The sequence below is a fragment of the Columba livia genome, chromosome 2 (genome assembly GCF_036013475.1).
Source record: "Columba livia isolate bColLiv1 breed racing homer chromosome 2, bColLiv1.pat.W.v2, whole genome shotgun sequence".
Lineage (NCBI taxonomy): Eukaryota > Metazoa > Chordata > Aves > Columbiformes > Columbidae > Columba > Columba livia.
Window position 1 is genome coordinate 75,144,613 of NC_088603.1, and position 14,763 is coordinate 75,159,375.

Below are 14,763 nucleotides of genomic sequence, written 5' to 3' on the forward strand. Positions count from 1 at the left end.
TTTGTGATAATTTTTTTATTGTTAACAAAAAAAAAAATCAAAAGTATGCATCAAAATCAATAATGTAGGACTAAAATGAAAACAGGACATAGTATTGAGCCAATATATCCGTATTTGCAGATGACATTGGACACACAGGAAGAGAAAAGATGATATTAGGATTCTCATGTATTTCTTAAAAAACAAGAGATGTAGCCTTAAACTATCATAGGAACACAGAAGCACAGCTGCATTCATGGAAGAGTAATGTACTCAAACTTTGAACTTCACCTGAGGGCTTTCCAGGGACTAATTGAATTTTACTTGCTAAGCAAGCTCAACAGAGACAGGGATTATTTTGAAAGCTGTGTTTTTTCACAAAATTCCCATGGAGAAATCTTTAGGACCACTTGCAGAACTTTTCACAAAAAATCTAAATGTTCTCAAATTTGAACCGTCTTCCAATATTTTAAATAAGAATTCAGACAGCTCTTATGTCTGGCAGTTCTGAGTTCTGGATCATTTGAATCACCTGGATATCCATGTTTCAGGCTTTGAATTTACACTCTGCGAGAAGGCACAACTGCACCTACAGAAAGTTAGATCTCTTTGTGCTCTCTGAAGTGGGACACTCTCCACAACTTTGGAGAACCTCTGCAAGAAATAGAGAACTAGGCGAGGAACTCATGGTGAGAGGACAACTCTGGTGATAGTGGACACATACACCATTTACCAACAGCTAAGTAAAACACATTAAAATTTACATAGGCACCAGCCAATAGCCTGCATAGCAGAATGCTATCCACAAGCACCTCCTCCAGATGGGATATCTCAAACCCTGTGGTTCAGGAACAGCAGCATGGGTTTGTCAGCAGGATGCTATCTGGGAATGAGATGAGCACCACCCACACACAGCTTTCTGTGTAATAGATTCCCAAAGACTTGGAATCATGCCTGCAACTTATTCTTCAAATGAAAATCACTTGTCCCCTTCCTGGCTGGTGGGTGCCTCTACTCTCTGTTGGCTCAGTCTTGGCTCAGCTCAAGCAATCCTGAAAGAAGTATGAGAAGGGAAAGGAGTAAACACAAACACACTTGCTGCTGTTTCCTCACCTGCAATTATGTCTTTGCTATAGAAGCTTCCCAAATGGGCATTTCTTAGATTAGGTTTTCCACTTGGAGTAAATATTGAAAAGATGAGATTACATCACAATGTTACACTAAAAGGGGTGTGTTTCTGAGGGGAAGGCAAACATTACTTCCAGCTCTTTCTTTCTTTAGGGGGAACAATATCTACCTAAGAAGAGGATGCTGTTAGTTGGATTGTGTTTGATCAAGAAAAGGAAAGGGTGGTCAGCCTTAAACTCTTCTAGTTCAAAGGAATGTTTGATGTCTCCCATCACCCCTGCTGAGTCAGCCATCTCGATGCCCTCTTCATTAACTTCCATGTACGCCTTGTGGATGGCCTCAGATATCTTCAGGCTCTTTTGTGAAGAGATGCCAGACAGACTGGCTGAAGGGCTGAACAGGTCAGTCATACCCAAGGCCTTTAGGACAAATGTGAGGTTATATTTTTCCTCCATCTTCATGCGTGGAAGGTACACCTTCATTCTCTTCCTTTCCATCACATTAGGACTGGTCCACTCTGTCAGTTTTTCAAAGCTGATTTTGTTCTCAAGCTGCAAAAAGAGGCATGGAATGAAATGCTTGGGATGTGAATACAATTTCTTCCTACCATTCAATTTAATCAAAAATAAAATTTTAAAAAAAAAAAAAAGTCCTAGTGTGGGCAGCTGGGGTGTAAATGGACAGCAAAAGCTCTGGATGGTAGCCAGGTTCTACTGAAGTGACGACTTTAATGCTCTGCCAGCCAGGATCATACCTTCTCCAGGTCAGAGATTTCGTCGGGCAACAGCACCAACATGCTCAGCTCCCCGCTGGCATACGGAAGCTCCAGGATCTTAATTTTTTCTGCAGTCACTGCTGCCACTTTGAAGGTACTGTTCTGACGCATCATTTGCACAGGTTTGGTTTCTTGCTGCAAAATAGAAATAATAGAGTATGAAATCACAGAATGTGAAACATGAGGTGATGTGACCAAGGGTATTTTTTTTCTTTAAGCAGGCAACTGCACAAGTCCTTTGAAAGAGACAGGGCTCAGTCTTCAAGCATGTTGCCTTTGAGGAAGAGCTGTATCTCCATTTTCATCTCTTGTCTGCTGGCTTGCCCTGGTCAGACACAGCACTTGCAAACCTGACAGTGAGGGCCCCAGCTAAACCACATGGCCAATGACCACATCTTGTGTGTATCACCCAACCTACTGGCTGGGTGAGCCAACAGCCTGGATTCCTGGCCAGAAGCTGTGTCTGTGTCCCCCTACCTTTGTCACGCTGAAGGGAAATTCCCGAGTGTCTTCTTCTTTAAATGCCGTCTTCCATATCCCTTTGAAGTAAACAGCATTCACAAGGACCAGAACAGTATCAAGATCAACAGAGCCTGGTTCAAGGAAACCTTGGATCTTTCCTTTAATAAAGAAGCAGGGCAGAGAGTGTAAAATTTCATAGCAATAGTGTTGCATTTTAGAGGTCTATTGGCATGCTGCTGCTTGACTTGACTTCCTCTCCTTCAAAGGTCTACATGTGGAATTCAGGTTCAGACTGAGGGCGTGACCTCATTAGTGTTTATAAATACATAAAGGGTGCGTGTCACAAGGATGGAGCCAGGCTCTTCTTGGTGACAACCAATGATAGGACAAGGAGTAATAGATACAAACTAGAACACAGGAGGTTCCTCTTAAATTTGAGAATAAACTTCTTCACAGTGAGGGTAACAGAACACTGAACAGGCTGCCCAGGGGAGTTGTGGAGTCTCCTACTCTGGAGACATTCAAAACCCACCTGGATGCCTTCCTGTGTAACCTCATCTAAGTGTTCCTGCTCCGGCAGGGGGATTGGACTAGATGATCTTTTGAGGTCCCTTCCAATCCCGAACATTCTGCCACACAGGTGCAGTAGAGTCATCCCTTTCCACAGGAAATCTCCTCTAAAAGGGATGAGAGGAGGAAATTTCTCCTCTAATATTTAGTCTTTTTAGAAGTAGTTCAAATACAGTTGCAATAGGGAAGTATATTTCAAAATCTTGTCTGACCTTACCATTTGTCTGATTTTCCACCCAGGTATTAATGAGCTGTCTGGCTTGATTTGGTGCTGTTTTGAAATTGACCATTTCCAGACCTGCTCTGTACAGTTTCTTCACACATTTTAAGTAGATCTATAAAGACAGTAATTGTAGTCACCAAACTAGTAATTTTTTAAAAACAGTATGAAGGTGAAATAAAATATGGCTAAAAGGATTTTTGTAGTGATGCCATTGTCAGGCTGTTCTCATTGCTTCTTTACTTGAAGAACTTGTCAAAACTGGGTCAGAAAAGTTATTCTGATCCATCATATTTTAGATCTGATCAGTTAAGAGTAGACATTAGAAATATTTAAAAATTTTCTTGAAGAAAGTCTGACCCCAGAACAGTTCCATGTTGATTTGAGAGTGTTTTATTATCATTATTTCCAATCCTTTTTTAAAAGCATTTTTTTCCTTATTTTTAAAGATAAGCTTCTTTGATTTAAAGTATTTGAATGTTTTGTATTGAAAGTGCTAAATGAAAGTTTTTTACACTTTGAAAAGACGATTTGAGGTGAAGTTTTCAAGTGAAGAAATGTGATGAAGTCAAGTTAGTTCCTGAAAAAATAACTCAAACAACCTATTAAAATGAAAACACTTTGGGGGAGCAAGTGGGGAGGGGGGGATTACATTGACAAATAGTTTTGATTATTACTCCATTCATTTTTTAATAGGACCATTGTTTTGCCTGGAATTACTTTTCATTCAGGCTGTTGTCAGGGCTGTGGCAAAGGGAAAAGCTGTGGAAGTCCACACCAATGGGGACAACTGGATTAACAGATCATTACTCTGGCCGGTCCTCCTGGATTACAGGAGGATTTACACAGGGTTTAGCAACAAATCACTCTAATGTACAACTTACCGGTAGGATTGGATGTGTCTTTTCAGTGTAGAGTCTGTTGGCAATGTGGAGTGAATAATTGGCTTTCGGTGCAGTGATATCAGAGAGGAGTTCTTTAAACAGTAGGTGGATATTCACAGACTTGCCACACTGAGTTGATGATAAGAAGATACAGCTGTTAGCTTATTTTACTACCCTGTTTCCCCAAAAATAAGACAGGGTCATATATTAATTTTTGCTCCAAAAGATGCTTACTTTTTTACATGTATAGCTGCCTGGGCACTATTTAAATTGATTTTTTCAAGAACTGGAACTGGGGCTTATTTTTGGAGTAGGGATTATATTTCAAGCATCCTCAAAAATCCTGAAAAATCACGCTAGGGCTTATTTTTGGGGTAGATCTTATTTTCAGGGAAACAGGGTAGAAAGAGAAATATTTATGAAGTACAAATAACCAGGGAAAATACACAGTGTTTAGAGGGAGTCCAGTGGAGAGCTACAAAGATGATGAGGGGTCTGGAGCATCTTTTTTATGAGGAGAGACTGAGAGAGCTGGGTCTGTTCAGCCTGGAGAAGAGAAGGCTGAGAGGGGATCTCATCAATATTTATAAATATCTCAAAGGTGGGTGTCAAGAGGATGGGACCAGACTCATTTCAGTGGTGCCCAATAATAGGATGAGGGGCAACAGACACAGACTGAAGCACAGGAGGTTCCATCTGAATATGAGGAGAAACTTCTTTACTTTGAGGGTGCCAGAGCACTGGAACAGGCTGCCCAGAGAGGTAGTGGAGTCTCCTTCTGTGGAGGCACGCCTGGACACACGCCTGTGCGATCTGCTCTGGGTAGGTCCAACCCTTAGTAGGTGGGTTGGACTAAATGATCTCCAGGGGTCCCTTCCAACACCAACCCTTCTGTGATTCTGTGATTTGCAAATGAACATGTAGTATAGTCTATAAGCTCCATGGGAGAGATATTCAATAGAAGCAACTAATGATGTACTGTTAATTCGTAGCATGTGATGACACTCACTCTATATGATAACCAGCAGACAATTTCAGTGATGAATCTGAAACCATATGGCTCAGGAGTGAGATGACAAAAAGAAAAATTCAGGTGTCAATGACTGCAATCGGCAAATTGTCATAGATATAGAGCCTCTAGTTCATAGCTTCTGCTTGCATTTTCATGGCAGCTTTCTGCTGAAGCTGCAGATGGGAGAAGAGTGCTAGATGACAAGGGAGTCAGGAAGTGTCTCATAATACAGTGAAAAAAATTTGATCAGCTATCTAATGTCCCGAGAATAGTGTGCCATGTGATATAGTCTAAGAGCATGTAAGAAAATTGCACAATGCTAAGCAGTGCCTGGGACTTCAGTATATGAAAAGGAGAATTGTGTTGAACTGCTCCTTTCTAAATGCTTAAACAGCCACTAAGTGCTCTAGCTGATATTACCTTCATTTTTTCTTTATTAAAAAAAAAAAAAAAGGTAGGGGGAAGGAAATCTTCTAGTTCTTTGCAAGTTCCACCTTGTACTTGTGGATCTCAAGTGGGTGAAGACAGGCCAGGGAGCACGGGTTGTGTTATCTTTACAGAGGCAGCAGATTAACATGGAGGAAAGAACACTGGTGGCATCAAGGTATTGGGACCCCTCATGGTGCTCTGGGGGTAGCAGTGAGAATTGGAGGCTGGAAAAGGCCCTGTAGCTTCTGAAAGAGTGTTGGTTACTTTCCAGCCCTCTAGGCTTCTCGGCTCTTTTCTGCCAAAGTGTCTTCCTGCCCCGCTTCACAGTCTCAGTTGCAAGTCTGACTGTCGTACCCTGGCTCCAAGTGCTGAGCCTCTTTCAAGTGCTGTCCCCTAGCAGCACTTGCGTGTGTGCAGATGCTCATCCACACAAGAAGGCAGTCTGGTGTTCCTATCCTGTTCTGTCACTTGTTCTGGTGCAACATGTGCAACCTGTCTTCTTTACCTGGTCTTATATATCTTAAATTAAGAGCATTAGCAAAGGTTTGGGAAGGTGTTGAACCTACTTGAAGCACAGTCAGAACAGACTGTTCTCTGGAGAAAAATATGAAAGGGAAATAAATGTACCTTAGATTTCTTTACCTTGGTCTGAATAGTTCCTCCAAGTCCTGCAATTTTGTCAAAGTGAAGAACCTGCAATTGAAAGTAGCAATAGAAGAAATTCAGTATGTGAAGTCTACTGAGAATTACTGATATTTGTGTTGAAACTATAGGTTTGGACTAATCAGATCATAAATGAACTGAGAATTTCATGTGAGCTTTAAATCAGGGTTTTTTTACTGCTTGTGCCACCTGGAAAATTTGTGACTATGATCCTCAGTTTAGATACCTTATTTTCCAGTTAATGGTATTCAGTCTATAAGCTAGATACAACGTTTCTGCATTGTATTTATAACTGTAACTCTTGTTTTCCAGATGTTTCATCTTTTGTGTGTTACAAGGTATACTTTCCACCTGAAAGGAATCAGGTCTGTGAGAAAATATAAACTGAAGCAAGAGACCTGCCTTAAACATTCTCCAAGACTGCTCTGTCTTAATGGAAACCAAAGGCCATTCTTGCCCCTCATGGGGAAAAGCAACAGTACATGAAAATAGAATAGCTCCAGATCCAAACCTCGTGGTTTGGAATGCCATTATTTTTCTAGGCAAGTTTGAAGCCAGTGCCAAATATGACTATGTGACTTTCTTCCCTCCACTGGAGAAATTCCCAGAGGTGTACATGGACCATCTGTTGCTGGGTTGAACAGGATCAAAAGGAGTTTGTAAGCATGTATGTAACTTACCTTCTCCATCTGATACTCAGTGTTACCCCTTGCTCCCAGATAAACCATGGCCAAGGCTGCAATGATGCTCAGGGGACAATAGAAGATGTTCTCGTTGGCATGTTGGACTTTCAGCTCTTTGAATACATCAAAAGAAAATTCTGCATTTGCTGCACTGATGGAGCCCATTGTGAAATCAGTGTTGTCTGAAGCAAACAGAAATATGACTGCATAGTTGTGACACGTAGCACTTGTTTTAAAAAGTACCATCAATAGCCCAGAAAGCAGTAGCTTGTTGCTATTTTTGTGATGCTGGACCAATGAAGCCTACAAATTCTGTGATCCTTACAAATATTGTAAATCCTGAGCCATTTATCTCTGAATGCATGTTTGCTTTCTTTCAGCAAGGTACTAGCTCATCATCAAGAGAGTATCTTGTACTTGCCTTTTAGGAAATAGTTTCATCCGTGCTTCAATATGATAAAAATAACACTGGATGAATGAGTTTCACTGTGGCCATCCAGAGAACTCTGAATGATATTTGAGACAATGCAAACATCATATTTTATTTCTTGTGTGACTGCTCTGGACCGTGCCCTGCACCTTGGTATCCTCACTCTTCTCTTAGTGTGCTTCCTACTGTTGCTTAGTACAACCAGACACAAATTTGGAGGTTGCTTTCCTGTAGTTTGTAGGAATAATGGGAACAAGTTGCTCTATAAACTCAGCCAGTTGCTTAGATACTGGAACTATAGATTATGGGGAGCTATTTGTTGTAGTCCCATTTTAGACATTTAATCTTGTCTGATGCTTTTTTTATTGGTTAAAATGCAAGCATATGTTAACATATAAATATGGGGTTTGGCAGTGCAGCTTGAAACAGTGCAGAGCTGCATTCATTCTGACAGGTGCAAGTCCTGTACATGCAAATGAATGTGACATGTTAGGGATACTTCTTGAAACCTGTAGTCATTCTCTCTTTTGAATCTGTGATCAAGAAAGTTGCATACTGTTCTTGTATCTCTAAAACAGTTAAAGCTAGAGGAATAGCAGCATATCCATAGTTCGGAGCAGATGTGGTGGATCGTGTCACCTGAGAGACACCTGGCATTAATGGCTATGGAACCACAGACTCTGAATCATTATACTGCACCTCCCCTGTCTTCTTCAGACAGTAAGATTGAGAAAAGATAAATGCCTTTATTCCCAAAATAATTATTAATATTATAAAAAACAAACAAACAAAACAAAAACAGAAACAATACACAAAACCAAAACCAAACCCACCAGTTTTAATGTGACACCAGATTTACAAAAAAAAAAAAAAGTGTTTCTACTCAAAGCTGTGGTGTACAAACAGTCATATTTTGCACACCTAAAAGTATTTGACAGACAAACAGTATAAGATAGATTGATAAGGCAAGATAAAATTACTGTATATGCTGTCTTTTTACGTATCTGGCTTATACTTACCTTAAAGTTCTTAAACTTCACTTTTTTTTTCCATATTAAAGAATACAAGTTAGAAATTATATTTTACTTGAAGAAATACTTACCCCACAAACTTCAAAGAGGCATATAATAATCCAACTTGCCAGTTGAACCTAAACAGATTCTCTGAGCTCTTGGTGATATATATTGTACCATTTGAGACACTCCCACTGTTAGCCCTCAGAGAGTCATCTTTTGACTCACTACTTTTTGTCACGACCTTTTGATTCATTGCACTTTTAAACATTGAGTAGACCAATGTTAGACTGGTACTCTATCTGCAGCATGTAAATCTTTATTTAATGAAGTAAAACCTAATGAAAAAATTGGATTATTTAAACTTTTGCCATTAGTTAAATGCTGTACCAAAGCAATTGGAGTTCCAGTCTAAAATGATCTTTCATATAGTTCTCTTGAACTTGCACATTAATGTGATTGAGCCATACAGGTAGCTAAAAGCAAATGCAAAAACTTGAACAAAAACAGCGTTACAAATATATCCAGTGAAACAAAATATATTTTTAATAAACCTAGCTGTAACATCAGATCAGGTGGTTCTTACACTCAAGTAAAGCTAAAGATCTCAAAATATTACAGGAAAATAAGACCTAGTCAGAGTGCACTGATCTGGGAGTGAGCAACCGGTTCCCACCATAGTCCATCACTAGTGAGCATCCACGGATACAGCTGAGGAAAGAGTCTTGTATTACCAGGGAGTTCAAAAAAGTGCACCAGTCCCTGAAAATGTAGCTGCTTTTCTTTTTCTCACCTGTGAGGCACTGCAAGTACGGAAAGCACTGTAACGCACTCTCACCGAGGGTGAAAGGTAAAGTGCGCTAACTGCTGAAGGTTTGATGTGTGTGCAACAACTCACTACAGCATCTGTGCAGTGGAACAGAGGGACAACTGTTCCTCATGGACAGTGACCATCTGATGATGGCAAAATAATGCAATTCCAAGCAGAGCCAGCTGTGGGAATGATCATTCTATCCAGATGAGTTTTAAATAGATTTTCTTCGTATAAGAAAAACTCAGTGTTTTCTGTTTTTTTCCAAGACCAAAATAGTATTGAAAGGTGTTTTGGTCTGCCAAAATGCAGAAGTATGTTCCTGTAGTCCAAAGACTGCTGTGGTTTATAGCTTATACTCTTTAAAACCACAGCCACATCTATTTCTGTACATAGGTGAGATTAGAGCTTTTTACCTGAGGTCAAACTATAGGGTCTGCATCACACATGTGGAGGAGAGGAGAAGGATTCGAAGTAAGCACATTTTACTAAAATTTCATTTTGATTAAAACATTCAAAGCAGCAGTGCTGAGGTGAATTAGAAGTCTGAGTGTGGGCATGGCAGAGGAAGAGATTTGAGGAACAGTCAGGAATTACATATTTGCTGTGTTGTAAGTCAAACCCCAGAGTATTCAGATATTCACAAATGGATTTTAACCAGACAGTAGGATTTAAATGGTGACTGAGGGTCAGTTTTAATTTTCATTCTCCATAGGTCATGGCAGCAAGGCACATGGAACATGCACAGACCATTCTCATAGATCTTCCGTACTTACCTCTTTACTGTGGCAGGTGAATAAACCACAGAATTTACCTCGGGGAACATTCATGGTCTGTTAGACAATCATAATGCACAATATCAAATATAATTCAATTGTAAAATGCTATTACTCTTTATTGAATAATAGACTTGATGAGCAGTAAAGAAACAAATCTGGCGTCTGTGAAGGCCACAGGAGTGGATAATAGAAATCCCAAATTTGTACATATCAAGTTACAGAGCATACAGTCATAGGTGCAACCTCTCTGAAGGGGAAAGGGAGTGACTTCCCCCTTAACAGTGTATTTCATTTTGCTGAAATGCAGGCTTTCAGTTTCCCAACTCAGAAGGAGCTTTTTGTCTGGGGGTGTAATAATAATGATGAAGATGGAGAAATCTAAAGGCAGTAAGCAGCTTTCCATTCACCTTTTCCAGTGTTCCTTATTCTGTGAGCTGGGCTGCTGTAGCTTTTACTTTGTTCTATGAAACCTTTTCTGCCCAAAGGCACAAGTTTGGTGTGGAAAGAGCTGAAGTGTTTCCTCTCTTATTCTCCCATTTTCACATATTCACATTAGAGTTACAGCTACTGACTCAAATGTGCCTCTGGGGCTTCCGTGAAGAGCTTTCCTGGGCAGCTACACTTCTTTTATGCTCTGGTTCAAATTGTTTGACCTGTGTGGACATCTGTGGAGCATGCACCTCAACAGACACAACTGGCCTTGCCCAGATGGTCAGCTCATTGACCAAAGTTTTCTCAACAAACCTCTTGTTTCACCAGCTCCTCTAGAAGAGGACACATAGGTGTTTTTGGTATGTTCTCCCAGCCAATATATTTGCCTTCTTTGTACACTCCACATTTCATACCTCTGCAGCAGCACAATCACCACAACAGTTGTCCACACAGGTAAGATGGGTGAATGTTGGATAACTGCTCTGTTTCTGAGTTATGTTAGCTTCCCTAATGTGAAAAGCTACTTTTTCAGAGAGGCAAGGTAGTTTAAAACACCCTTGAGCTCATGGAAGAGAGGAAGTTTGGTTCTGCCAGTGGTCAAGGAGGGGGCAGTACAACTTCTCCAGAAAGCAGTCTGTCTCTACACACCCTTGGGTTTATTTTGTATTTTTTTTTCTACACTGAATGTTAGAGAAAAAGTGGTAGCAGAAGCATACCGTGAGTAACTGCAAATTTTGATCAGAGCAGGCTATCCATGTGCAATCATCAGCAGATAAGTGTTCTTTTATAAATTTAACTAGGGCATTGAACCTGGCGAAATTTCTCCTGAAATTCAAAAGCTAGCAGTGTAGCAATGTAAGGCAAGACAAACAGCTTAAATTCTGCTCCATATCCATATTTGTCCCAGGAAAAGAGTTCAGCAAGGACTTTGCTGCCCTTCATCTGCCAGGTAGTCCATTGTGGAGCTATTCTTAAACCCATTCATGGATTTTGCTGTTTTCCCCCAGTGTTGGAATAATCAAGGAGATATTAAGCAGAGAAAAAAAAAGAAAAAAAAAAAAAAGAAAAAAAAAAAAGAAAAAACAAAAAGAAAACCAACAACAAACACCACACAAAACAGTTATTTCCAACATTTCTCTGTTTAGATTTTCATATTTCATTTCTTACAGTAGCTCAGCAACACTTTTCAGTGTTTGGGAGTAATATTTGCATATCTGTCTATTTGCATCATGCTTAGCAGAGGTTAGACTGGCATCTCTCATGCAACTGAGATGTGGCCAAAGAAGTCCCTTTTACAGAAATTCAGATGCTTTTTATTCAGTCGTGGCATTTGCTTTACTGGAGATGATCAGCTCAGCATAGTGCACATGCAGTCGGAGACAGACTGTCATTGGTACTGGTGCTGGCACTTTTAAGACAACAAGCCCCTTGTATTAAACCTCTCAGAGAGTCAATGTGTCAGACCAGGGTTGAAGTTAATGTCTAACATGTCCTTTCCCCTTCAGAGCTCATAGCAGCTGGTATGTCAATGTGTATTGTGTTTGCACAGCAACCCAAGGTACAAGGAGGCCAAGCACATCCACCAGTCCTCTATGCCCCTTGATTGCTGGTTGGCTTTAGCAATAACTCAATTTGTTATAACAAAGCAGCAGTAAAATGGTGACTGTTTTTCTGCTACACATGCTTGCCAAAAGAAAGGAAGAAGCTTGCCCAATTGCCACTCCTCAGGTAGCTGGATCTCATTCACTGCAACTGTATCATGCTCATAGGGCTCTCTGGCAAGCAGTGCTGCTCCTTGCCTGGTGCACACAGCTGCTGAGTAGCTCATCTGTGCAGCCCCTGAAGCAACTTAAGTTTATTAATACTTTCTTTTTTTTCCCTGTATAGTATTATCTTGAATAAATGGCATTTGAAGTGCTACCTTACAGAGTCTGAGTGTTCTTCTTACGGGGATCATGAGCAACCATAACTTCCTGGTATAAAACATTCTACCAGGTATAGTTTGAAGGAAATAAGCACTAGTCTTCATGTGGGAAAAAAAAAGTATTACTCAAAAATGCTCTCTTTGGCTTTTTCAGTGACAACTTAAAAATCTCTGCCCTTTTTGTCTACCCATTGCAAATCTTTTGAACATATAATAGCAATTATGTTATACATAGGTACTAAGAAACAGTTTAAAGGAAAGCAAATATCAGAGAAAACTGGGGAGAAGTGCAGCCATCAGAGAGATTAGAGTCCAGTGGAAAGCTGCATGTGTAAATTGGAAGTTACTCAGTAATCAAACCATGGAAAGACACACACATCTGTCTAGTGTGGGACAAATGGGTGTTTTCTTTCCATGGATGCATATGCAAATATTATTTGACTCCTTTTGCTTTGCTTTTGGGCAGCATAGGTGTTTGCAGGCTGTGAGGAATGCTGGCATGGCTCAGCGGGCTGTGCAGCAACACTCGGTGTCAATGCTGTCCTCAGGGAAGAGGCAGTGGCATCCCCTTCAGGGTCATGTCTGCTCCAGGCACTGTGTGGAGTCTCCAGCTTTTCTCTGCTCTGCTTTTTTGTTTGGCATTGCAAGTGGACAAGCAACAGTTCCCCACACTAAATGCACCTGCAGCCAGAGTAGAGGGTTTGCCTTCTATTTTAAACAAACCTCTCTGATTCTGAGGTAGCACTGCCCTCTACACTAGGAGCTGCTACCACTACACTAGCAGCAGGAGGTTACTTTCGTCTACTGGTTGTTTTCACCACATTTTTTAGATGCTTTATAAATTAAGATGGCAATTAGAAATAAGATTTTGGGAAGAGAAAATATATATATTTTGTATTTATACTGTTTGTGTTCCTGGCTTTGAAGTTATCTAGATATCCCTGGAGCAAGTTTAAAAGAAAAAATTACAAAGATCATAAGTAACTGCTTCTGCTGCAGTAAGCTAAGTTACAACCCTTGTTCCAGCCACACCTTCTACCTCACACACAGAATTCCTTTGCATCTTGTGAGGTTCCTGCTCTTCAGGATAATATTTTACAGCACTTGAATTTATCACATATGCCATTGTTTTTCTTTTACATTTTGTGTGAAAATATATAGGTCTGCTTATGCAAGCTAACACATTAAAACACTCCTCATTTCACTCTCAGTTTTGGTTTTTTGTTTGTTTGGTTTTGTTTATTTGGGGTTTTTTGTTTTCTTTTGTTTTGTTTATTTACATAATTTATATATATATATAAAAACAAACAGGTATACACAAAATACCAGTGGCAGTCACTGAAAAATATACACGGCTATTTTTTGCATGGCATATTCCTCAGAAGAGCTAACAGCCTGTGTTTGTTGTTCTCTTACCAGATAATTGATAGGAAAACTGTGCCTTGCTGGTAATTTTACTATTCCAGTTTGGTGCAAAAGGAATTGCAGTATTTGCATTGTTGAAATTTGCTGTTTGATGTTGGAATACATTCTTAAATAAATGTGGTTATGTTATACAACATTTTAGTGCACTTTTCCCACTTTATGGGGATTTTTGATACTGACTTATTACTTGCTATTTTATATTTACTTTAGACTATGGAAATGATGTTAGACAAAAAAGCAAATTTCAGTGATTTTCTTATTCGAGTTCAAAATGTGTGGTAAAACAGCAGAGACAACTCGCAACATCAACATCAATTTGGCCTAACAAACATCAATTTGCTAATGAACGTACAGTGCAGTGGCGGTTCAAAAAATTTCACAATGGAGACGAGAGTCTTGAAGATGAGGAACATAGTGGCCGGCCATTGGAAGTTGACACCAATCCATTGAGAGCAATCATCAAAGCTGATCCTCTTACAACTAAATTTATATCTTTACAGACCATTCACACCATGATTCAGTCAAATAGCAATACTTGAGTCTGGGGTCTTTCGGCTTTTCATTGGGTCTTTTTCACTCATCTCAGATGGGCCTTTGCTTTGTTTAACTGTAGATATGGTTTGTAGTCTATAGCCTGGAAGGTGCTGTTTAGTCTGAATTAAGTCTTCTTTTCTCAGCAAAGTGCAAAACAGGCCTCATTTCACAGATGTCTGTAATGTCTTCATGTTAGCCTTTGAGTTGTTTTTTTCTCCCTGGTAAATTCCATTCTTCCTAGGAAAGTGCAAATCTGACCTTATCTTGCAGATGTTTGGTGTAGCCTGTAGCAGTTTTGGTAAATATCAGTAGAACTTTACAGTTTAATATTTCAGCAAATTCAGCTTACTAAGTAACATGGAGCATGGATTAAAAAATCACACAACCTTATAATTCCAGGTCATTCATTCTCTTTAGTATGCGTTTATTTAAGTTAAATGATTGATGTGAAACTTAAATTGGACTCATCCACTGTTTTGTGAGTACTGAAAACCATTACCACACAGCCATGCTTGTTTAGCGGAGGGAGCATGAATATCTGCATCTCAACACTTCCTTGCTTTTTCTTCATTAGGAAAAAAAAACAAACCAAAACAAAACAAACAGACTT

The 14,763-nt window shown here is 39.8% G+C and overlaps 1 protein-coding gene across 2 annotated transcripts; it reads right to left on the minus strand.

The window, feature by feature from the left end:
• LOC102093582 (ovalbumin-related protein X) lies at positions 1 to 8,490 on the minus strand. 2 transcript variants are annotated; one of them, XM_005509737.3, is made up of 8 exons: positions 8,338 to 8,490; positions 6,803 to 6,987; positions 6,102 to 6,152; positions 4,019 to 4,147; positions 3,132 to 3,249; positions 2,360 to 2,502; positions 1,862 to 2,017; positions 1 to 1,658 (listed from the first exon to the last, which is right to left on the minus strand). In XM_005509737.3, exons 2-8 carry the CDS (start codon positions 6,968 to 6,970, stop codon positions 1,257 to 1,259), a joined length of 1,167 nt encoding a protein of 388 aa, XP_005509794.2. In that variant the 5' UTR covers positions 6,971 to 6,987; positions 8,338 to 8,490; the 3' UTR covers positions 1 to 1,256. The 2 variants fall into 2 exon arrangements, with proteins under 2 accessions (XP_005509794.2, XP_021153226.2); XM_021297551.2 differs by having other exon boundaries at positions 6,087 to 6,152.
• Positions 8,491 to 14,763: the final 6,273 nt, after the last annotated feature.